This window comes from Megachile rotundata, chromosome 1 (genome assembly GCF_050947335.1).
Source record: "Megachile rotundata isolate GNS110a chromosome 1, iyMegRotu1, whole genome shotgun sequence".
In the NCBI taxonomy this organism is placed as follows: domain Eukaryota; kingdom Metazoa; phylum Arthropoda; class Insecta; order Hymenoptera; family Megachilidae; genus Megachile; species Megachile rotundata.
This window is the reverse complement of record NC_134983.1, coordinates 10,205,008-10,228,547: the sequence shown is the minus strand read 5'-3', so window position 1 is coordinate 10,228,547 and position 23,540 is coordinate 10,205,008. Positions and strand designations below refer to the sequence as shown.

The 23,540-nt window shown below is 40.5% G+C and overlaps 1 protein-coding gene across 1 annotated transcript in view; it reads right to left on the bottom strand.

Annotated features, from left to right (window-relative positions):
- Nucleotides 1-1,118: 1,118 nt before the first annotated feature.
- Nucleotides 1,119-23,540, bottom strand: part of olf413 (DBH like monooxygenase olf413) — a 215,035-nt gene continuing 192,613 nt past the window's right edge. Inside the window, exons 5-9 of the mRNA XM_003701272.3 lie at nt 15,354-15,440; nt 14,287-14,469; nt 11,883-12,335; nt 11,377-11,570; nt 1,119-10,372 (exon numbers count right to left, since the gene is read on the bottom strand). Of these exons, the coding sequence (XP_003701320.2) occupies nt 9,901-10,372; nt 11,377-11,570; nt 11,883-12,335; nt 14,287-14,469; nt 15,354-15,440 (1,389 nt within the window). The 3' untranslated portion in view covers nt 1,119-9,900. The remainder of the gene's footprint in view (nt 10,373-11,376; nt 11,571-11,882; nt 12,336-14,286; nt 14,470-15,353; nt 15,441-23,540) is intronic.

Sequence of the window (23,540 nt, the reverse complement as noted above, 5' to 3'; positions counted from 1 at the left end):
CAAACACCACGTTAATTTATCAAAAAGCAAACCACAACGCTGCGTCAAATTTCCTGCGATCACGCGTGAAACATAATTTCACGGTATATTCCCGTTCGCCTAGCAGCTTCCCTCGGTCACGCTTATTCTCGCAACATCCGTTCCCGCGGTTCTGAAACTTCCTGGAACAGGAACGCCCTGAGGACCTTCGCAATTAGTAAATTCACCGGGTCGAATACATCTGACCGTTTAATAAAAGAAGAAAACCGCGTGTCTCGTTAAGGTAACACGGCCAGCAGGAAGTTTGATTAGTCGGTAGTCGACGGGAGCAGAATATTAGCAAACTTAGCGTGAAACTTGTTCATTAATGGATCGAAGGAGAAAGTTGGACGCCTTGGTAAATCCACGTTGTAATCTGACGGTTAGATCGGGCCGGCAATTGGAACTGCCAGCAACAGCCGAACAGTTCCAAGCTACCGTCGCGGTTTTAGAAGGGACCCCGATGCAACTAATACAACCATTTGTAATTAGTTGTGTCGCGTTCGATAGTACGCTGTGCCTTGTGGCTGATTTCGTTCCGGTCATGCTAATTTTATTGGCCATCCCGGATACTCTCTGTGTATCGTGAACCCGTTTCTATGACTACGTCCCTGCGAGCTACGCCATTGCATTTCCGGTCCCCGTTGGAAATTCACGATGATAGAGGAGCAGAAACTTTGCAGCGCGGAAATTAGCGACTTGAAACGTGAACTTTCCATCGATTAACGCCTGTACTGCCTTTCGAGAATACATATCCAAGGTATCGGCTACTTTCGAAGTTTTCACTATTGTCAACTTTTGATAACATTGAAATAATCATTTAGTATCAGGTATGAGTTTTATGTTTAAACGGAGAACATAAGGCAAAGTATTTTTTAGTGTCACGTTCAACCCTCGTTTTGAGTAGGAAAATCACTTATGTACCTTTACTTCAGTGAAGATATGTATATAGATAATTTTTCAGAAGGTAAAGTGTCATGACTCAAAATTGCACTTACCTTCGAATACTGTGTGAGTAAAGTCGAATATGCAAGTATAAGAAAATTTCTGATATAACAAAAAAGTAGCGCAGCAAGGAAAGACGGGAATAAATGTAGACCTTTTAGAAAAACACTTACATATTTATATATATAAAATATAATACAATTTGTTACAGTGTAGATGATAGTGTAGCGTTTAGACGTTAATATCCAGTGTAAATTAGGTATAAATCTAAGAGCAGTATGGAAGGACAGGGGCGCCCGGTAACGCGTACGATCCGTGTAGGCACGCGAGTCCTCGGCTTAGGGCTGACGCGCGCCTACAAACGCGGGGTACAGATTCAACGTTGTGTTACATGTAAATTATAAAGATACAAGATACTATTTAGCTAGCTACCTGAATTCGAGTGATTAGGTGCCTATGAAGAATCCGGGACGTAACTTTAAATCTAGAAACTATATACAGGGTTAACTATGTACACGCACACGCTAGTCGCTCGATTCCTTTTTATTCACTCGCTTGCGTTTTACAATACGTTCGTGGTTCTACCACAGCGGTAGATCACGGAATTCGCTCCCGACACTCACTAATCTTTTTTCTACATACAGTACATACATTCCCGATCTCCTGGCACCGTCGTGTTTTCGCCGATTTGCATCCATTGGCGTAACTAGGACTTCTGTCTGGAGAGCTCACATCGCTGTCGATTATATCGTTTCGCGTTGTCACATTTGTATCGCTACGCGTTACATTACCACGCTTTTGTATCGCTACGCGTTACATCACGATGAAGTAGTATCGCTACGCATTAGGTTACCACACGTTAGTATCGCTACGCGTTACATTACCATATGTTAGTGTCGCTATGCGTTAGATCACCACGCACTAGTACCGCTATGCGTCAGGTCACTCACTAGTATCGGTATGAGTTATTATCGCAGCGCGTTAGATTACCACGCATTGTTATCGTTACATGTTAGGTCAGTGTTGATATCGCTACGCGTTAGTATCGCCACGCGTTAGTACCGCCATAACGTCACGCGTTAGTATTGTCACGCGCCGTATCGTCACGCACGTTTATCGCCCTGCGGTCACTACGCATTAGTATAGCTTTAGACCACGATGCGTCACCCGTTGTTGTCTCGACGCGTTAATATCGCCATAAGTTAGTAACTGCACGCTGTAAATCTCTACACTGAATGGGTGGCCAAGTTCGTATCTAGTTACGCCAATGTATAACCCTTCAGTCACGCTCGCATCGAATATCTATCGTACATCGATTTCGTATCTTCTCGAACGTTCACAGATGCGACTACCCTTTGATTCGATCGAGAAATCGATGAACGTTTCGTCGATTCTCTTCTCAGACACTGGTCGTTTCGTTCGTTTGCTCGTGCGTAATTCTGACGCTGTATCGAAATAATAGCTGGCGAAGCACCGAAACGTAAGCAAAGTTGTTCGACCGATCCGTAATCGTCCCTCGTTATCGAAAGCTCGATGGGTGCCAGGAGTTTCCGGCGAGACAACGAACCAGCTAACGTACACACGATGCAAGATCATTGGAGTATAAATGCGTAATATCGTTCCCTATGTACCTAACATAATTATTCCAGCATAAATGACATTTACTTGTGACACTTTGCTTGATTGTTCTGGTCATATCACCGGCAGTTCCAATCCACCCCTTGAACACCCTCCCTCTCGCAGCCCATACTGGGTCGAACCTGGATGGGTTGCGACGACGATGACGTGACAACGGCGTCAACGAACGAGCGCGTCGTAACTGAAATCAGCGTCGACATCGCACCGCGGAAGAAGTTACGGTACACGACTTCCTGTTTCGCCTCTCTTGCACGGCCGATTCTAACGAGTTCCTTCGCCGATGATAAATCATCGCTTATCCCGTGACGGATCGTAGGTTACGTACAACACGCGGCGAAGAAATTCGAGGGAAAGAAAGCAGCGGTTCTCGAATCGTTCCTCCTTATACTTTCGGGTTTTCCGAGCTTCGGAAACCGTCGCTCGGATGCTTCATCGCTCATCGGTGTACATCGACGATCATCGTCGATGATATAACCGTAAACTGAGGGATTATTGACAACAGAGATTACGTGGATTAAACTTCAAATTTGCAAGCTGAAGTTCAGATTTTCTAGTTTTTAGGATTTCGGATAGTTGCTAATTTTTAACGAAGCTTTTTTGAAGTTTAGAAATTTGTAGATTTTAGCATGCTATACTAAATTAGGTCGTGGAATCGCTCGATCATCTTACAGGTCGTTAGAACAACTTCGCAGTTTTTAGTCGTGTGGTTATGAATGAAGTAATAAACGATACTGAAATTTACTCCTTTGACAAAGATGATTTTTTACCCTAATATTTAATCAGCTCCTAATATACTCCTGCTGCAAGAGCTCTAGGAATTTAGTCTACTTTCTTTGATTTTTGATCTAACTGGCTTTTATGTGGAATTCGCTCGTATTGAAAATTTGTATAAAGCGAGAAATTTTCACTTTTTCGAATTTTAAGAAATCTGTATTTCTAATTTAATTGATATTTGTTTCAAAGAATTTATTCAAATACAAAGTAACAAATTATTTCATAGTCAAATAATGAAATGATCTGCAGGTAATGTCATGCTCAAATAAAATAATGCATAATTATTTCGAATAACGTCTAGCCAAATAAGGTAATATATTACTCAAATAATAATTTGTCAAGTACGCTATATGAGCAATACGCAAGACTGATACGATGAATCATTAAAAATAACAATTTTCATGTAATAAACAATAATGTCTGCAAAATACTGTGCGCACAAATAAACAAAATAAAAAGTGAAATAATAAACATAAACAAATTATTCCGGTTGTGGGGTAACATTGGCAGTTAATTAACATATTAAAACATAAATAGAATAAAAATTTGCATTCTCATATTCGTAAATTGTAATCTTACAATAACACGATTGAAACAGATATAAAATTTGTATTTGTACAGGGTGTTTCATTTTTATTTCGGGAAATGTTAGCATATTTCATGATTGAGAGAAAGTGTTGTATAAATATAAAATTGTAATATTATGACAAAAATATAAAAATTATTTATTCTTCAAATAAATATCAGCACTTGTCGATAAAAATTGATGCATTCAATCTACTGTCGTTTGAATCTTATCTTGATTCGTTTTATGCAATATCAAATAACAAATATAGAAAATCATTCATTTTACAATTTCGTAGTAAAGCACTTATTATTCCATATTTGTATAAAGAATTTCTTATTATTTTTAACTATGGAATATGTTAACATTTGACGAGATAAAAATGAAACAATGTACCTGATATAACAAAATGTTACAAAAACCTGTCAATGTTCTCCCAGTTTACGGCGACTCTCGTACAAAAGTTTCTTTGTTTCTCGTTTCTGTGTGTATCTGTTGTTTATTTCGCGTATGCGTGAATCTTTGCGTTGGCTCGATGGTTCTATGTACCTCTATGCACGCAACGAGAACGAAAAATCGAAAAACGAAAAAAGGGGTGATCGCGAATCGAGACGATCGGTTATCAGCGAAGCGACGATTGGCAGTAATCGCGGCAGTATCGATTCGGCAAGTACGAATAACGGTCGAAGAAGGGAACGGGCCTCGCAGCGTCTAAAATATAGCATTTTTTTCTTCTCCTCGAGGTAACAGAGTATCGCTCGACTGCCCTACGATCTCTACACACACACACACACAAATCTCCTATGAGAGACATTTACGAATTTACCGTAGTATTAAATTGTAAAACGTGGCTACGCGTTTATCGTTAACCGATTTAGTCGACTACCTTTTAGTGAGAGTTATTTCCTACGCTAGGGAGAGAGAGCTTTCGATCATCGACAGTCGTGAGTCGAGCAACGGTGTTTTCGTTTCATATATTTTTTTTTTGTTTTTTTCATTCGGTTTCTAAACATCGAACAAGGAGAGCGCGATCGAACGGAATGGCTGGATTTTAATTGACGACCGAGGAAGGGAGAAAGTAAAAACGTGCATGCAAATCGAAACGTGAAAACTCCTGGTTCCCCCTCTCCCGTGAAATTTCGATAAGACGCTCGTTTGCAAGGCTCTTCGATTCTCGTCTCTTTGTCCACGAAAGCTGCATTTTCCTCGATGCTAATGGAATTCAGGAAAAGTGTGCGCGTTAGGGGACTCTTGACTACAACGTGCCTCTATCGATCGCGGTGCTCCGGCGTAAGTCCTCATCGTTGCACGCCATCATGCATATAATTTTTCTCTTTCCTCTCCCTTTCCTTCTTTTCTTTTTTTTTTTATTATTCTCTAACCCTCCAATCGTTCAACCCTTCTCTGTCTCCCTTCACGTAATTCTCTTTTTACAATAATTAAAGTGGTGCTCCGAAAGACTTAACCGAATGCACGAGTGTCGAGCGCGGATAAATTAACGCGAGTCAAGAATGGGATCAAATTAAACCGGGCATCGCGAGTTTCAATTATCGAATTCGGTTTAATTAAAAGCACGAGAGAAGAAAGAACGTCGAATAAATTACTCGCGGATCGCTCTTATTCCCCCGAGCTACCAGCAGAGGGAAACAGTGCGTCCAGGGAAATGGCTCTAAAAAGTCCCGACGATCTAACGCGAAACAATCGACGAGCTATGATCGGTTTTCGATTCGAGACAAGAGGACGGGGTTTAGAGCGGTGCTGGGCAAAAATGGCCTTGCGGACATCACGCAGTAACTGTGGGAGATTCATGGAGATTTCAAATGTTCATAAATTTAGTAATAATCTGGACATTTTAAAAGTATTCAATTTTCAAGATCTTAAATCAACAATGTACACAACATTTACACTCCCATACGGTTGCCCATCACTCAATGTCTTCACGCGTGTTCGATTGCTCTCGGAAAAACAGACTCGAACAATTCCTTCACTAACAAGAATCCAATAATACAATTTGATCATTCTCCAAATCACATCGATACGCGTCTACGTTACATTATCAAGCTGTAAAATGTATAGACAACGATTGGTCAACGATTGGTTAACGATTACCGTCAGCAGACCTAAGAAGCACCTCCATAAATCGGTACACGAAGAAACGGAAGCACGTGTATCATTCGCTGGTAGAATCGATCACGTATAAATCGATAGAAACGCGCATGTTTGAACGAGCGTCGCAACGACAAGTGTCCCCCGTAATAAGCGGTGAAGCATGCATCAAGAAACCGAACGTGACTCGCGCGAAACGTAAAGCGCCATCTCGCTCGCTCCGGCGAGGAGTACAGTTGTCGAGGTGGCAAGTAAATTCGTTCTCTATACAATTAAATAAAAAATAAATAAACGTTGACTATGCCCAACGCGGCATAGCCACACGAACAACGCGTTATACTTAACAAACTGTACAGAATATTACAAAGGACCGTTCTGGTTCGCATACAAACGTTGGTCGAGTGACACGACGAAGCCGATGTGGAACATTGCCTCGTGTGCGAATCAACCAATGTTTATATGGTCTGTTCGTTAAAAAACGCATCTATTCGCAGCTCTAATCGTAACAGAATATACAAAGTCTGGCGGAAACTGAGCGAGACGCGTTCTAGCAGCTCGATCGGGATTACTGTGGGATTATGGCAGGCATGGGCAGACGGCTCAAAATTTTATGACGCAAATCTTCGAATTTTCACATTTTTTTCATTTCCGAAATCTCATTCTTACGTTCTAGATTTTTAGATTTTTGAATTCTCAAATTCACATTTCTGAATTTTTATATTTCCAAATTCTCAAATGTTCTAATCTTCAAATTTTCAATTTCTCAAATTCCCAAATTTTTAGATTTCCTACTCCTCAAATTCCCAAATCCTCAAATTGCCAAATTCTTGGATTTCCTAATTTCTAAATTCTTAGATTCTTAAATGTCCAAGTCCTCAAGTATCCAATTCCTCAAATTCCCAAATCCCTAAATTTCCAATTCCTCAAATCCCTAAACTCTCAAATTATGAAATTCTCAGATTTCTCAATTTCGAAATCTCCAGGTTCCCAACTTTCCAATTCCTCAAATACCCAAATCCCTAAATTTCCAAATCCCCAGAACCCCATATCCCTAAATTTCCAACTCCTCAAACCATGAAAATCTCAGATTTCTTAATTTCCAAATCCCCAGATTCCCAAGTTTCCAATTCCTCAAATACCCAAATCCTAAAATCCCCAAATCCTAAATTTCCAACTCCTGAAATTCCCAAATCACTTTTCCAAATGAGATTAAACAGCGATATAACAGACTAATACGACGCAAGTCTACACCTAAGCTTATGCACATATATTATACTTGATTATGGCCGGTGCATGCCAATGCTTTGAAATTCCCTGTTCATTATAACTCTATCGTGCTCATTGTCAGTATCCACGTGTTTAGTTCTCTCTTCTCGTTACTTGATTAGTAAATGTGATCCTTTCTGCCAACAGGGAAAATACGTGCGTCGTAAAGTCACGTTAAACAAGAATGAGACAGCGGCTGGCCATTTCAGCCAATTAGACCTGCATTCCTTTCAAGGACAAACTCCTGAGCTCCACATAGTAAGTACATATTGTGTAGAGTTAGCAAGGAGTCTCGCGAAATTGTAAAAGGACAAGTAATTTGTTCGTATTGCCCGAACTTTCTGAATAGAACTTTATTATTATATGTAACTGTCTCGACGAATGAGAGTTATAAGGTAATACAGTTATTACTCCGCGAATTTTCGTTATAAATTAATTCAATTAGATTTTAATTCATAATGTATCGTGCGTTTCACTGAATTATACGGTGATTTGTAACTGCAATTGAAATACGATTATAAAGTATAACGAAATTAAATCGGAACACGAAGAGGTAACGAGAGATAAAAGGTCAAAAGAAATCATGTAAATTACGAGTGTAATCGAATTATATTTCAATTACAAAGTAATTAAATTACTGCGTCATTGATACCCAATATAATTAAATTACTCTGTAATGAAAATATAATATAATTAAACTAATATGTAATTAAAACACAATTTAATTAAATCAACATGAAATTGAAACACAATACAATGAAATTACTATGTACTGCAAGTACAGCGTAATTAAATTACGTTGCAATTTAATTAGCACAGCTGTACGAATGACTAAAACACACATGACATGCCGTAACTACTATGTTAAACAAAGTGAAGGTATATAATCAAAGCTGCGACAATTTCGGGAGACTTCTTTCGAGCTGTGCACAGCAATCATCCACGATCTCATTTGCACTGTACTACGAGACAATGCCTTCTCACCATTTGCACAGAGCTGTTAGTAGAATATGTAGATTCTGCCTTCCAAATACATGAACTCGAGTGAACGTTTTCGTGCCCATGCCTGAATTGCACTTACAGAATCGGAGGAACTGAATATTTCGTGACGTTTACTTTCGGAAAAGAGTAAATCGAACGCGTTCGGCTCGCTCGGTTCGCCTGGTAAATAAACAGCCAACAATATAAATTCTTTCGAGTCCAGAAGCTTGAAAATTATGTCGCCAGGACCTGGTTTCGTTTTCCGCGAATATCTTTCGTTCGAGATTCGTTAACCGAAGAGCTCTTTTCATGTGAAAATGTCAAGTGATTTCGAAATAAGACTAGAAGGTTACGGTATTCTAATTAACTCGAAGAACGTAAGTTCAACAAAGCTCAACCGGGGTCAACGATGTACGTAAGAGTTCGTACTTTCGTCACTGAACATTTAGAACGATATCATGTTCTCGATATGCGCGGAGAAAAGTAACGAGAAGGATTCGAAGTGATTATGATTCACTACTCGTGTCGACCTTTCGTTTGACGGAATCGAAAGCCAGAACGTCCGCTTTGACGGTCAGGGCAGGCGCACAACGTGCTAACATTACACCGGAAATGCAATTCTTTGAACAGAATTTCGAGTGATTTTCTTTGATCGCATCGACGCGACAACGCGATAAAAGAAACAGCAACGTGTGCCCCGTACAATCGAAAGATCCCAGATGTTGCGTCACATGCACTAAGAAAATTGAAACGTGAATCGAATATTTGCGGAAAAGTTTGCTCTTTCTATCCACGAAACAATACGAATTATATTCTTCTCGTTAGCACATGATGTTACAATTTTTTCAAATCCTCTGTTCTTCGAAAATTCTACGCACTCTGAATCGAAAGATATCCAACAGCGGTCCTGTACGAACACACGATGGGTTAGAGATGTGCCGGTAACGAAACATGTCGGACTGGATCGGAAACAATCGGGTAACTTCAGAATATCCGTGAATTACTCGATTACCCTAACTTCGATTTATTGAATGTGATCGAACCCAGTCCCGAGATGCGATACCCGCGCATTCCTAACCGTTAACAATAATACACGAGCAGAGATCGCGAAGAAGGGAGGTCGATCCTTGAATGAGGACAGCTTAGATCCGAATTCCCTCGAATGGACGCTCGTTATCGGGAAAATATATTTGGCAGTACTCTTCGCGACTCATCGTCGCCCGAGGGTTTCATTCGTTCTACGCAAGCCATCAAAAATATGTCTCTCTCCCAGGACGTTCGGCGGTTCCGTGGATAATTTTGTTCGCGGGAACGCGTCGGTTAAAAATTGCACAACGATTCGCTCGGTAACTGGGACAAAACCGCGTATCGGATCGGAAAGGAACCCCGGCATCTACGTCGTGTCCTCACTCAACGACCAATCAAAATACGACGATTGTTATTTTAACCTAAGTGACGCGTCAAGAGGGTACACACGGGTCACGTATGTACTTACATGCGTCTGCTCCCCGATTCAGCGCGACCAACAACAGGATAAATCGGCCGTCCTAGATAAACGGAATCGATCGATCTGTCGGTCGATCGGCCTCGCGACGACCGGCCAGTGTTCACCTGAACGCGCCGCCGACGATCGCCACCAATATCCCAAGGATTAGAACCACGATCGGCGATCTGGTCGGGGTACTTCCGCCGGTTGGTCCGTCACTGCTTCGGGACACTTTGCTGCGCACCAATTGTCCGCGTTCCACCGCGTTCGTCTCGTCACTGTCAGGATCGGCCGGTGCACCTATGTTCTCGTCCTCGCTCAGCAACATCGACAACTTGTTCCTCGACGGTTTCTTCAAACATGGTACGGTGGTCTCTTCGTACGGCGATAAGATCCTGGGATAATTGACCTCCATCTTTTCAGTGCCCGGCAGTACTCCCTTGCTGGTCCAGCAGAGCGCTTTGAAGGTACCTCCTCGAGTGGCATCCAGGAATCTCTGGAAATCGCTCTTCCAGTTGTAGCTCACCAGACGGTCCTCTAACGTCATGCCGGTCAACTCCGCTGGTTTTAGAATGAGAACCGGACTGGAATCCCTGCAACGAGAAACGGGATACGTCAAGATCCGTACACTCGAGGGCAGCCTTTGAGCAGGGACACAACTTGTACATCTGCATATTTAATCATTTTCGAATGTTCAAGTTTTGTTAAATTAAAGAAAATAGAGGAACGGGAATGAACTCAAATGAAAATGAAAATGAAAAATGCGTAGTACAATTTATTTTTGCAACAGTGTATTTTATGAATGAAGAAGTGATACGTTCCACAATAACCTGTTTAAATTTCAAAACTGATCGCCACTGTTATTAATCGGCTTGTCATACGCGTAACGTGATGTGTATTTTTAATTGCGAAAATCATCGAGTTTGAAAAGGTTAATAAAAAATGCAAAACGAATCGATCGTGTATGACCATACCGTTGACAAACATGGTCGTTTGTACCGATGTCACGCAAAGATGACAATGATCTCCGACCGAGTTAACGACCCAACTAACCAACGACCTGCCGATATTAGTAGCGGTAATAACAGTAATTTAGCCACGGTATTCAATGTGGCCGGAGTGTGTTTAGCGAAACAGGACGCTCGTTACATTAAAGTTCGTGACACGTTGCAGGAAGCGTCTTCGTGACACACGTAACGTAACATTACGTAATGCAACGAACGATGCGACGCGATGCGTCTGTCTGATGCAATATAACCGGTGCTCGTTGAACTAACGACAGGTCGTGCGGTCGTGACGCACGGGCCATCGCCGTCCCTAATTGCCAATTTAAAGTAATCAGAGTAAAAGGAGCAAACGTCTGGTCAACGCTTTGTGTATAGAGACGCGTTCGTCATTAGCCCGGCATCAACTCCGCAGTGTAAATTAATATCAAACGGTCTTTGAACCCGGACCAAAAGTAAAACACGGCCGACCACCATGATTATTTCGCAATATTTCAATCGGCCGTGTGTCCACAATCTCGTTTCGCTAACGACGGAGAATACACCGAAAAATCGTTAGCGAAAGCATGCACAAAAACGTGTCGAATACTCACTGCACCAACTCTTGGATTCCCAGACTTCGCAGAACCGTTGGTAACGAGGGTAGAGAGTAACAGACGGACAACTCGATACGTGGATAATAAAGAGTTGACACCAAACAGGTCTCCTCTCCTGTCATTAGACCACCGAGCGTGATTCTATCCTTGGACTCGGAGGAGTACGTGCATTCGGCTATCAAATGATCGCCCTGTAACATAATACCAAATTTATAACTTATGAGTGTTACTATATTATTCATTTTGACGAATGTAGAATATTCGGCTTCAGTCCATAACTTCGTTTAAACTAGCTTTGTTGTAAATTGTTGAGTCTATAATTGTGGTATCGCGTAATAAAGAAATAATATGCAGTAAGTGTTCGAAAACTACATCAATATCAATTAGTCGAAGGTAAACGAAAGACCTTGCAAGGTAGAAGATTAGTGACTGTATAAGGGCTAAATGGCCGTTGAACAATGCAGAAGACAGGACGTGACGTTGAAATCACGAGCAACACTCACCGGATGGACCCTGACGGGCTTCTGCAGTTTCCGATACTCCTGATAACTAGGATCGTAATTGGTGTCAGATGCAATGGGTGGCAGTTCCTCGCTAAACCTTATCTGACGCAGTCGGACCTTCCTCCCGAGTTGATGAGTATGCATGACGACGGCGAATATGTTGATGCCGCTGTCGGGGATGGTCAGTTTGGTACAGTCAGAGATGCAATGACCTTCGGAGACCACTTCGCGTTGGCCGGGTGGTATGATGTGCCTCCAGTTCGGGTCAATGCCGACGCTGAGGATACCTGCGTTGTGGGTACGCAACCGATCCGTATAATGCAGACGCAACCCGGAGCTGTCGCTGATGAACGCGTCCATCTGTGGATTCGTGTATAACGTTTCCAACATGTAGAATCGCGGCCCCGAGTGTGGGTCGAGTGGGTAACCCGCCTCTGGTGGATAATTGAAGCCCTGCAAGCAAATCGACAACGAACCTTCTAAATAGACCGGTCCTTGGAAACATACCGGAACGAGTCCCGACTTTTTACTTTTTTAATGTTATTTAGCGGTAATATGTTTCTACTGAAATATCGAATTATAAGTCATTTTTCAAAACCACCAAACCTCCCGTAATATTACGCATCTGTAACTCGTATGCTTGGTAACTTGAGGTGGGGACGGTGTTAACATAATTTTTTACATGTATAAATAATTTTTGTAATGCTTTCAAACTCAAATGTGCAATATTAAACACATCGGAGTGACAGATATATGTGTATAGATTTATCTTGAGATCATGTTGTGCACATATTATTACATGCATATTAATTTCTTTTAAATTTTCTAATTTACAAAGCAAAGAATCGAGAAGCATTTAGATGCCAATATAATATTAATTATAGCTCTTCGACGATTCCAGCCAGCAATAATAAACGATTTGTTCCTTCTAACATTGTATAACAAATGAAAGAACGATTCTGAATAATGAATTTATAAATCGATAATCGGAATCGTTCCTTAATTAACCAACGGTGCGAATAACAGGTTTCTTCAATATCCTGTCGTTACCGTGATCTATATTTCCTGGCATCATCTAAAAGCTCCGTTCACAAAACGATCCGATGGTAATTGCATGCATAAATCACGCTGGCGATATAATCATGATTTTAATCAGTTACAGGGGATAATTACACTGGGATAAATCACTGTCCACGAATGTTAATCGGACGTCGTCGCAAGACGAGCGTAAGAGACACGCCAGGGAACGCGAGTCAGTAATTCTGGGTTTTGTGTAATGCATACCGATGGGAAGCAAGTAAACTCGTTTTCTTCGTGGTCGCTCGAAACGCGAGTAACCGGTGAGGATCGTCGGCCAACCGGTAATTATACACGCGACATCCCGACGCGATTTAATTGCTCGTTCCACAAACGTTCCCACCATGCGGCTTATTAAAATCATGCGAAAAAATATCGCAACAAATATGCATCTTTACATTTACTGCACTAGATATTAATTATCTGTCATAAAACTAGATAATAAATATGTGGATGTACGGTAAGCTGTAAATGTACAGGAGTAAGCCCTTGTAGACTCGAGTGTAGGCTTCTTTATAAGGACGAACATTTTTCGTATTTTTAGATTTTTCAATTTTTGTGTACTCAAACTTCAAAATGTCAAAATTTACAAATTTTCACATCCCCGAATACTTGAATCCTCATATTTCCAAATCCCCAAATCTCCAAGTCCCCAAATCCCCAAATTTTCTAAGTTCCTAAATTCTGAAATTCCCTAATTTCTAAGTTTCCAAACCCCCAAATCTCCAAATCTCCAAATCTCCAAATCTCCAAATCCCAAAATCTCCAAATCCCCAAATCCCCAAATCCCCAAATCCCCAAATCCCCAAATCCCAAAATCCCAAAATCCCAAAATTCCAAAATCCCCAAATCCCAAAATCTCCAAATCCCTAAATCCCCAAATCCCCAAATCCCCAAATCCCCAAATCCCAAAGTTCCAAAATCCCAAAATCCCCAAATCCCCAAATCCCAAAATCCCAAAATCCCCAAATCCCCAAGTCCCCAAATCCCAAAATTTCCTAAATTCTGAAATTTTCCAATGCCCAAATATCCAAATTCCTAAATTTCCATCTCCCCAGCTCCCTAAATGCTAAAACTCGCGAAACCAATAATATACGCGATAATAAATAAATAAATAGATGATTAAGTGTTTATTTGGTACGAGGATTGTATACGCGATGTATCGAATCGATCAGATAAATTTTAATTAATCCGGCTGGCTATTTACCGCACGAACCGAGAACGAATTTAATTTTCCGCTCTGCTTAGGCCAAAATTTATTCGATCCGCAGTGTGGTCAGGCTTACTTAATTCTTCATTTTACGTTCAAACACATCACGTGACGTACCTCTGAACCCACACTCCAGATAGCAGCGATTGTAGTGCATGGAAGGGACGGTTGATTAGGTTGATAGCAAACGACACCGGACGATTCCGAAGCGGCTTCCAATTGCTCCTGATTCCCGCGACACTCGTACAATGTCATGTGATGAAGATACTCTTGACTTCCTGGTTGTATCACTGGTTCGTACTGAAAAAGAGTTGAAAAAATATCGTGTTATCACTTATTGAAGATGTGTTCATTATACTTGTAACAATTCTGTATCGACGTTTCTGTGCACGACTTTGATAAATCATAGATGTTTTAACGAGTCGATAGTTCGGTGCACCATGAGAAGGGAAGGAATTTTAAACTCGATTAAAGATTGATAGCCGATGAACTATCGATCTTATTATTTAATTCAGGTAGAATCAGGGTAATGGAATGTAATCTCAATGTAAATTTTGTCGCTGAAATCTATTTCTGTTCAACTCCAACTTAATGCAATTACACTATTAATATTTATTTATACATATTTGAACTCTGAATCTATCCTGACAGGAAGGATTACAGAACTCGATAAATGATAGAGTGACGTAGGATGAATTATATATGAGCTTGGGTTAAGTTGACAGTTTAGATATATTAAATTTATAAGATTTAATAAACTTGTTCTGTAATTTAACAAAATTGCACTGAAACATCAATACAGCATTCTTATGAACTAATCGATTAGAAAAAATGACAATACTATATATTAAAATAGAAATAATCTCCATGAGATAGTCACAGAACGTTCAAAGTCACACAAAATTTACTTTAGAAATTCAGAAAATAAATATAGCGATTAGAGAGTTAAGAAACTAACAGCTTTGTTAAACGATTAAGATAATATAATTAGACATAAACGTAAAGAAACGATTGCTGTGAATGGACCAGAAAATCCCGCGAGTATTTTCACTCGGAAAACTGGCACCCGTGCTGCTCCCACGTCTACGAGAATCTACACCTACGCTCCCGGTTTAATCAAGTTTACTTTGGCTGAATGCGTATAAGACACGGAGAGTAAGTAGGTTATGGCTATGGGAACTCACCTTCACAACGTGATACTTCCGTTTAATGTCTGGCATCTTGATAACGCGGCACCAAAGCAACGTCTTCCCGTCTCGTGGTAAGGTCACCTAAACAGTAATTCGAAAATCATAATTAAACTACATATACAAGTGCTTTCACATTTATTTACTGCCTATTTATTTCTAATTATCCAGTGGTTATTTACAATTTTGTACATTTCGTTAATTTACTACAACCCTTGTTATACGAAAGAATTATCGAACTCGGTAATCGACAGCGACTAAAGTAAATTTACTCGCATAATTTTATTTGTATCGGTATATCGTTTAAATTAAAACTGAAAAAAGGAAAAGTCGAAACCAGTCACTCGAACAGCGAAACAAAGGGGAGAGACGAAATTGGACGAGGGTAAATGGACGCCGTTGGTCGTACACGCGCGAGTAAATGCTTTCTCAAAACTTCCCGAATGTTAACGCTTGTTATGTGCAGACCCGGCGTACAACGCGACTGGAAACTCATCCGACGCTGCACGAAAGTGGCTGAAATCCGTCTATACCCGTTAATGGAGTAACGTGGTATTTAGCGGGATACACGCCCGTCGTTGTTGCCCTGCAAAACTGTTTTTCTAATTTCACCTGTCTTCTTACTCACTTTCCGGGACAATTCGCACGACAGAGTTAATTCAACGAACGATAGTTTCAAACTACTCACTCCGCCATTTTATTTCCTCTTTATACACACTCGTTTTTTTCATCGGCGTTTTTCAACGAAAAGATTTTCGAAATATCCGCACCGCGATCAAAGGGACTATCAACGAATACGTTATTAATTTCAATCTATCTATGGAAACGACTGATATAAATTCTTCGTAAAGGGATGATTAATATCGGCCAACTGGAGAACGAAATGAACGCAAACAAATTGAATTTAATATCGCGCTCAGAGATGCGACTCGACCAACCATCCAGGTAATATTACCTACCTGAATCGTACGGATACACAACTTGTGTAGCTGTATTTACCTGTCGCGTTTCAAGCTTATCGATTATGCTCTTTCATCGTTAGCTAACAAATCGCTGGAAATACGTTTGTACATTGGTTTATATTATCTGTTCAAATACCGACTCATTTTGAATCTTGGAATATAGATGTCTGCGGACGTAGGAATTTAAAGATGTGTTGATATTTGTGGATCTAGGAATATGAGGATCTCGAGATATTTGTGGATTTAGAGATATTGAGATCTGATACATGGAATTAGGGATATAGAGATATTATTCCAAGGATGTGAAGATATGAGTACATACAGAGATACAAGAATCAAAACTCTAAAGATATAAGAATATCGAAATATATGTCTCCACGCGCAACAATCTTCCCGCGAATCGAACTGCTCAGTATCTGAACAAATAATGTAAATCAATCTCATAAATTGAATTTCCTAACGATCAGTTTCCTGCCAAACCGCACGCTTTCAGTTTGAACACGTTTCACAAAAGTATACAGGGGAAGCAATTTAATCTACGCTTTCGATATTTCATCGGGAGCGTCGATTTAAAATATCTCTTTTCCCGGCACAATCACGAGCATTTTAACGATCGAATAAAAATCGAGCATCGATCGAGTTATGTTTACGACGCTGAAAAAGATCTTGTCGGAATATATAAAAAAAGGAGAAAACGGGGGTGAGAAATCGAGGAGAGTGGAGTAAAAGAGAGAAAAATGTTGTCGGTTCGCGTTACAGCCGCGGGGTGTGTGCGGCCGCGATGATCCCGAGAAAATTGCAATTCTTTTTTCGCGGTCTCGTATTCCTCGACAGCGCCCTAAGCTCGTGCAACGCCGCCGCCGGATTCTCCCACGCGCTTCTGCGAAATTATCGATGTCAAGATTACCGAAGAAGAACGACTGCGTTTATTGTTTTGCGGTCCAATGTGCTGAAACGCCCCGGGCTCTACGGAGATTTTGGATGAGCTGTGTTTACGATTTCTACTTCTGCCGCTGTTTTCGTGCAACTTCCTTCACGCGATCACTACGCGAAACTTACTCCGAATACGGAACTATATGCGGAATTCCTATACGTAGAATTCCTATATGCTGAATTCACATATGCTGTAATTCATATATGAAACATGCTGTATGTAAAATGAATTATGTATGATGGAATGTAGAGAAACGATTGTTAAGTTGAAGGTTTGTCCATAGATACGTCAATTACCATGTCGGCTAAATATGGATACGTGTCTTCGTGAAAGATGCGTCAAGCAAAGATAGATGGTACAAGATGCTGCGTTCAAGAAAAGCTCGAGGCTGTGTAAGAAGTCTTGGTGTCAACGGAGAAAGAAAACATAGCAAGATCAATCCATTATACATTCTGTGTTTTTAGTCCGTATGGAGTCACGAGTAACAGCAATATTTTTTGAAAACACACCACGGTTCGGATTTAGAAGTACAGAAACCTTTAAATCTTCAAATCATCAAATTTTCAAATTAGGAAATTGTATCGTCACTTATATAGATGACAATAGTTTCATTCAGTAAACTACTTCGTACAATTCTCTATCGTTGCAGTCACAATAGCAGTGCTATTAAAATTGTGCTTTAATATAACCGTCTGAGTACTTCATTGTGTCTAATTGATGGCGTCCAACGCGGAGGATCTCCATAGTAGTCAACAAGTTAAAAGCTTTCCTTTAATACATCCCCGTTCATTTTCTCTCATTTTCCACCATCTTGCTACATTTATCTTATTTATTCGACACGATCAAACATCATAGCGCTATTCATAAAGTTGCATGCTTTTTCTCTCGATATGTCTTTTCTCGGAAAGAAAGGGGGATAATTATCCCGCGTTTCCCGTGCTACTCGTTCAAACGGGAGGCTTCTTTCGACGAGTTGACTAAGTAAAAACGCGTTTTATGTTACTCGACTGGTTCACTTCGTATTTTACCCTTTCCTGTCTCTCAACCCGGCGCCGACTTTTTGCTCGAGCTGTTGCTCCTATAAATAACTAATAACCCGCCGTGATCCCTTTTCGTAATCGGATCTGATCGTTGGAACCGACTGAAAGAAAAATTAGCCTCGAACTATGTGAAAGAAGCCCGTTGAAAGATACACTAAAGTGTTTTTATTCCGTCAAGTCCGAAAATAAACGAGGAATGTTAGTTGCTTAATGAATTCATACGCTATGAACTCGAACCAACAAATTACGAGTATTCGGAGAGGACCTTTTTCTGTCGCGAACAAAAATAACGAAACATGATTGGCAAGAAAAATATCGGGGAGGAGAAAATATCGTACGGCTCGCTAATGAATGTTACGAAATATAACAGAAACTCGGTTAAAGTTACGGTAACCATGTTACCGGCTACCATCTCCGGGGGTTGAAGAAAGTGACACACACTTTGATAAACTACATTTACCGAGGCCGTGATTGATGATGAGCATGTAGCTGATGAAGCTGACCCAAACGACCTTATTTCCATCAAACCTCGTTCGCAACTTTCCTCGTAAATCTTCAAACACTGTTCAAAATGAATTTTTAACTAACACTTGATGAACTGGCTCGATCAACGGTGATGAATATTTCGATTTGAGAAAATTTACAAATGTACAGATTCAACCTTGTCTGTGCACTTTAGGAGTTGTACAAGATTTACAAATTCTGGTTTACTCTATATGCATTCATTTTACTGAATCTTCAAATTAGTTGGTACATGAGTATATTCAGGCTTTTGATTAACTAGACAGGTGTACCATACAGATAGTTAATAGTGAAGTACATAAGAGGCAGTGTACCTTTCACAATTAAGGGGTCGTACATTGTAGTTGATTGATTAAATTGTTATCGTCTGACAAGCAGATATAAATTTGCATTATCGTAAACTTGTGAGTACAAGTAAGAAGTAAGTTGAGAACCTCTAACAATTTGGGGAGAAAAGGATCTGAAATCTGGTGGCAACGAGAGGCGCCTTCGTCAGCGACGAAATATCTGCGATGCCCGAGGGCGATTTTGGCCCTCGACGGCGAAGTTTTCCTTTGGATTCGACGCGAGAAACGAGCGCGAAAAAAGTATCGCTGTCGGTTGGGAAAGGGGGTCCGAATGAATGCAAACCCGTCCTAACAAGCCGGGCTCTTCTTTGTGCCCGCAGACATTCATATTCATCGCGACGCGATACAAAAGTTATTCGACCGTCGCGGAACTTCCGCGTACGTAGTTAGCGAAGAACAAGTAGCATTCGCATAAGAAAGAAGTAAGAAGGGAAGATAAGCGACGCGACGCGGAACTTTAATGTCCTCCCGGTGTCTTGAACGGAGAGTGGGGAGTTGGTTGCTTTCGCCGGGACAATTAAAACCACGATCGTGTTACGAAAAGTTTCAACGAAGCTCGCTGCGAGTAATCAGCCACGGCTGAAATTAAGAAGCTCGCGCTTTATCGCGAGACGAGAGACAGGCGTAGCGTTTTCGCGTGAAATTCGCGCTGAAAGGTAGGAAACATCGCGCGAACAATTTTGTAACGGAACGATATCAAGTGAGAAAGCACGAAAGAGCGAAATGGAATCGTTCTATTTGCCGGGCAAACGGGTAAATTCCTTTGCAGCCGGTAGAAGCTGGTAATTTGTTACAGCGTGATGAGCACCGAAACAGATCCGCCGGTTCTCGCGATTCCACTCGATATAAATTGTAAACAGAACCGATGAAATTAGCGTCGTTCGATTTCGACTGGCCATCCCCCTCCGCCTCCTTCGTAATTCCAATTTATTATTTCACCCTCTGGTTCTCCTGATAATGCCATCTACCACCCATCACCCCGCCCGGTCACCCTATTTTCGCTCGTTCACGCTTCCATTACGCAACTCGTTGACACGCTTGATTGAATTATACAAAAATATCGAAAGAGCCATTCAGCGGGAAAACTTGATAGGTATTCGTTCGACGAGGATTTCGACGATGGAAATTTTATGGGTCACATCATACCGAATTCATGATTCGCTCCCGCTTTATTGAGTTATTTTATAGTTCGATCTTTTTCACTGTATATGTTTGTGTGTATGTCGTTGTGCAACGTTCCTTGTTTCGTGCTCAACAATCGCGCCATTTTTACTGGTCTGTTTCGTGAGACGTCAGGGTGACGGGTTATGTGTCTGACTGATACATGTTCCTCGCTAAAAGTTAATGGATTCTAACTGAATTGAACAGCGGAAATTTTCAAAGTATTGACTGCTCTTGCTAGTATGTTTTATTCAGAGCGTATACTGGATTCGGAGCTGGATTTGCAAATATTTTGATTTACAGAGGATACTTGGTACGTTATTGAATTTGCATAAATAATAACGTTCTAACTTGCCACTATTCGTGTAATAGGATAGGATGATAGTGATATATCTCGTTACAAATTACGGGAAATGCAAAGTGTTCGATTCGATTACAAACCTGCTGCGATTGTACGATAAATTATTCGTGATCGAATTATAATTTGGGATACATTCACTCAAATCTTCGAATATTATAAGCCAGGAAAATGATCGGAGGAACTTGAAGCGTTTTTCGTAGTCGTTCATTTGTTTAGCGATGATCGATCTCTTCCTCGATACGAATAGGAATCGCATAAATCTGCTCCTAAACCCGGCACCGATATAAACTATAAGCAGAAGCCCGACAGGCCGTGGAATTAGCATTGTCCGATCCCGGCGATAGCGTCCGCCCATAATCTATGACTCGACGACGCTAATGAACGAATAGTTTTTGCCGGATGTGACCCGGTTAAGATTTATGCCGTCATAAATTCGGTGCACAATGCAGTGCGGCTTGCGCCCGATAAAAATCCACTCGCGCCGAGTTGAACGTTAAACGCGTTCGAACATTCATCTCGCGCGCAACCGAGCCACCCACTCTGCCCGCCCTTTCGCGACGGGCAACGATCGCGTGCGTTGTGCGTGTGGAATCGCGATCGAATCGACAGCGTACTCGAACGAGCTAACGTTGCGCTACCATCTTTGAATAAAAGATACCGGGAACTGAATGCAGCCGTTTTTTGCCGCGTAAATGGAAAGTCGCGGACCACTGTAATAACTTCCCATGAGCCAACATATTGCAGACGGCCAATTCGAGCGAGAAACGAGGCCGGCAAAATTAGTGGCCTGCGTTGAGATTACGTTGGGGATGTTATGGGGTCAAATGGAGTTATCCCTTTTTGTGGGCGAGAACAATGTTTCTCTGTTTTGGTTGTTTAACTTGATCGTTGAAGTTTGGCCAAGTTCGACCAAGTTTAATGTTCATGAAGTTGCTCCGAAGTTTGATCGAGTCTAGGTAGCATGAAAATTATTAACTCAATCCCTTTCTGAATGTTCGAACTTGTCGCTAGATAATTATCTGGAGCCATTATTTCACCAAATTGGTAAACGAACTTGCGTCGTTTAGATACTTGATGTGATAACGCAGAGTTATGGACAAAGATTTTCAAATGATTATATTATACACAGAGTATATTTGATTTAATACGAATGTACAAATTCACCCGATTAATTTTATCGTGTTTAGTTCAATTTAAAGGCGAAAATAAATGAACTTTCCGCGTGTTATAGATTGACAATTCTCAACGAGCAAATTCCGAGGATATACATCGATCGGGAACGTGATAAATCGAATGCAATGAAATTGAACATCTAGGTGGACCATGACAGTTTGTTGGAATCGGTCGTCGAAGTCTGCAGCAATCGATTCAAGTTAGTTTGAAGTCGTAAACTAGCAATCCGGGGTACTTGTTCAAAATTATTGAAATCAATTGCAAACTGTTTGTGTTGTGATTTATCGTTGTACTACAGTACTTTATAGCGAGCCACTTGTAACAAGACAAATAGGTATCTTAACTGTTATTTGTAATAGGAAAACGTTGTTTGTTATCGAGGGATAAATAATTTTATTTCAACAATTTTTATCTAAGTCACATAGAGGAGGTATAAAGATCGACTTCGTTATTTTAACGCAATAATATGATTTCTTTTACGTATAATATATTAGTGTTTTAAAATGTGTATGTCTACGGTTTAAGGTCATGCAAGGTCATTGAAGGTCAAAGGTCAATTACAGTGGAAATTATTTTGTACAAATGACCGAATACTTTTTGCATAAAAAATTTTATAACTTACATTTTACCAAATAATTTGAATTTGATTTATTTTTTCTCACCGATAGAAATATTTGGGTGACCGTTGACGTCACGATTGTATTAAAAAAAAATGAGTCTAATATCAAAGAGACTGTAAAATAAACTGAATTAAATCATACAGAGGCATTAAGTTTTTAAATAGAACGACGCACTCCTGTGAAAAACTGTGATCGACAAATGGAATAAGCTCAGGGATTTATGACGAAGCTCATATTCGCTTTACTATCATCAAAGATTAACGCATATCGATTCGATCAGACGTCCTTCATGTTTCTACGTTTACCTAACTAATGTTCATCGAGATAATTTCATTAATGTTCGATTCGTTCCGTCGTAACCTCTTTAAAAGTTTCAAACACCGATTCAGTCAATTACAATTAAGTTTCGTCGATCGCGGTTACGGTGAATGCGACCAATACGTTCGCATCATCCGATGGATTCGTATTGGTGTTCACAGACGGTCGAACGAATTGGAATTACCACGATTCATTTCGACTTACACACTAACGCGAAAAGTAAACTTCGCTTTGCGTGTCTTTCAAAGACATCGACTCTCGCCAAGATCGAGCTTAATACGAACCGAAGGTAATTAAAACTCTTTAATCATCGTTATCGAAGATTATTCTTTCGCTGTCACATTGAATATCAAACTTGTTCGTATCTCTCGCCACGAACCATTAAGCAATAGAACGACACCGTCAAATCGTGCCAATTGTTCCCTCATAAACTGAATGGGAAATAGAGGGACTATGAGCGTAAAAATTCGCTCAACGAATTTCCTCACGCTTTTATAGTCGTGTATCAGGTTCAATGTGCGTTTAAGAATACTGGGTACTTTCGGAATAAAATTTGACTCTCGCAGATACTTCGCTGAATGAAAATTGTCAAATGAACTCTTTTTATTTAAAATTTGCAGCGTTTCTCAAAGTCCCATATGAAAAATGTTATTGTTTACTGTCATCTTATTTTTGTCATTGTAAAATTTTATGTTCTCGTTGCTATTGTGTCACTCCTTCCCTGTTACGTATCATATATTATATGA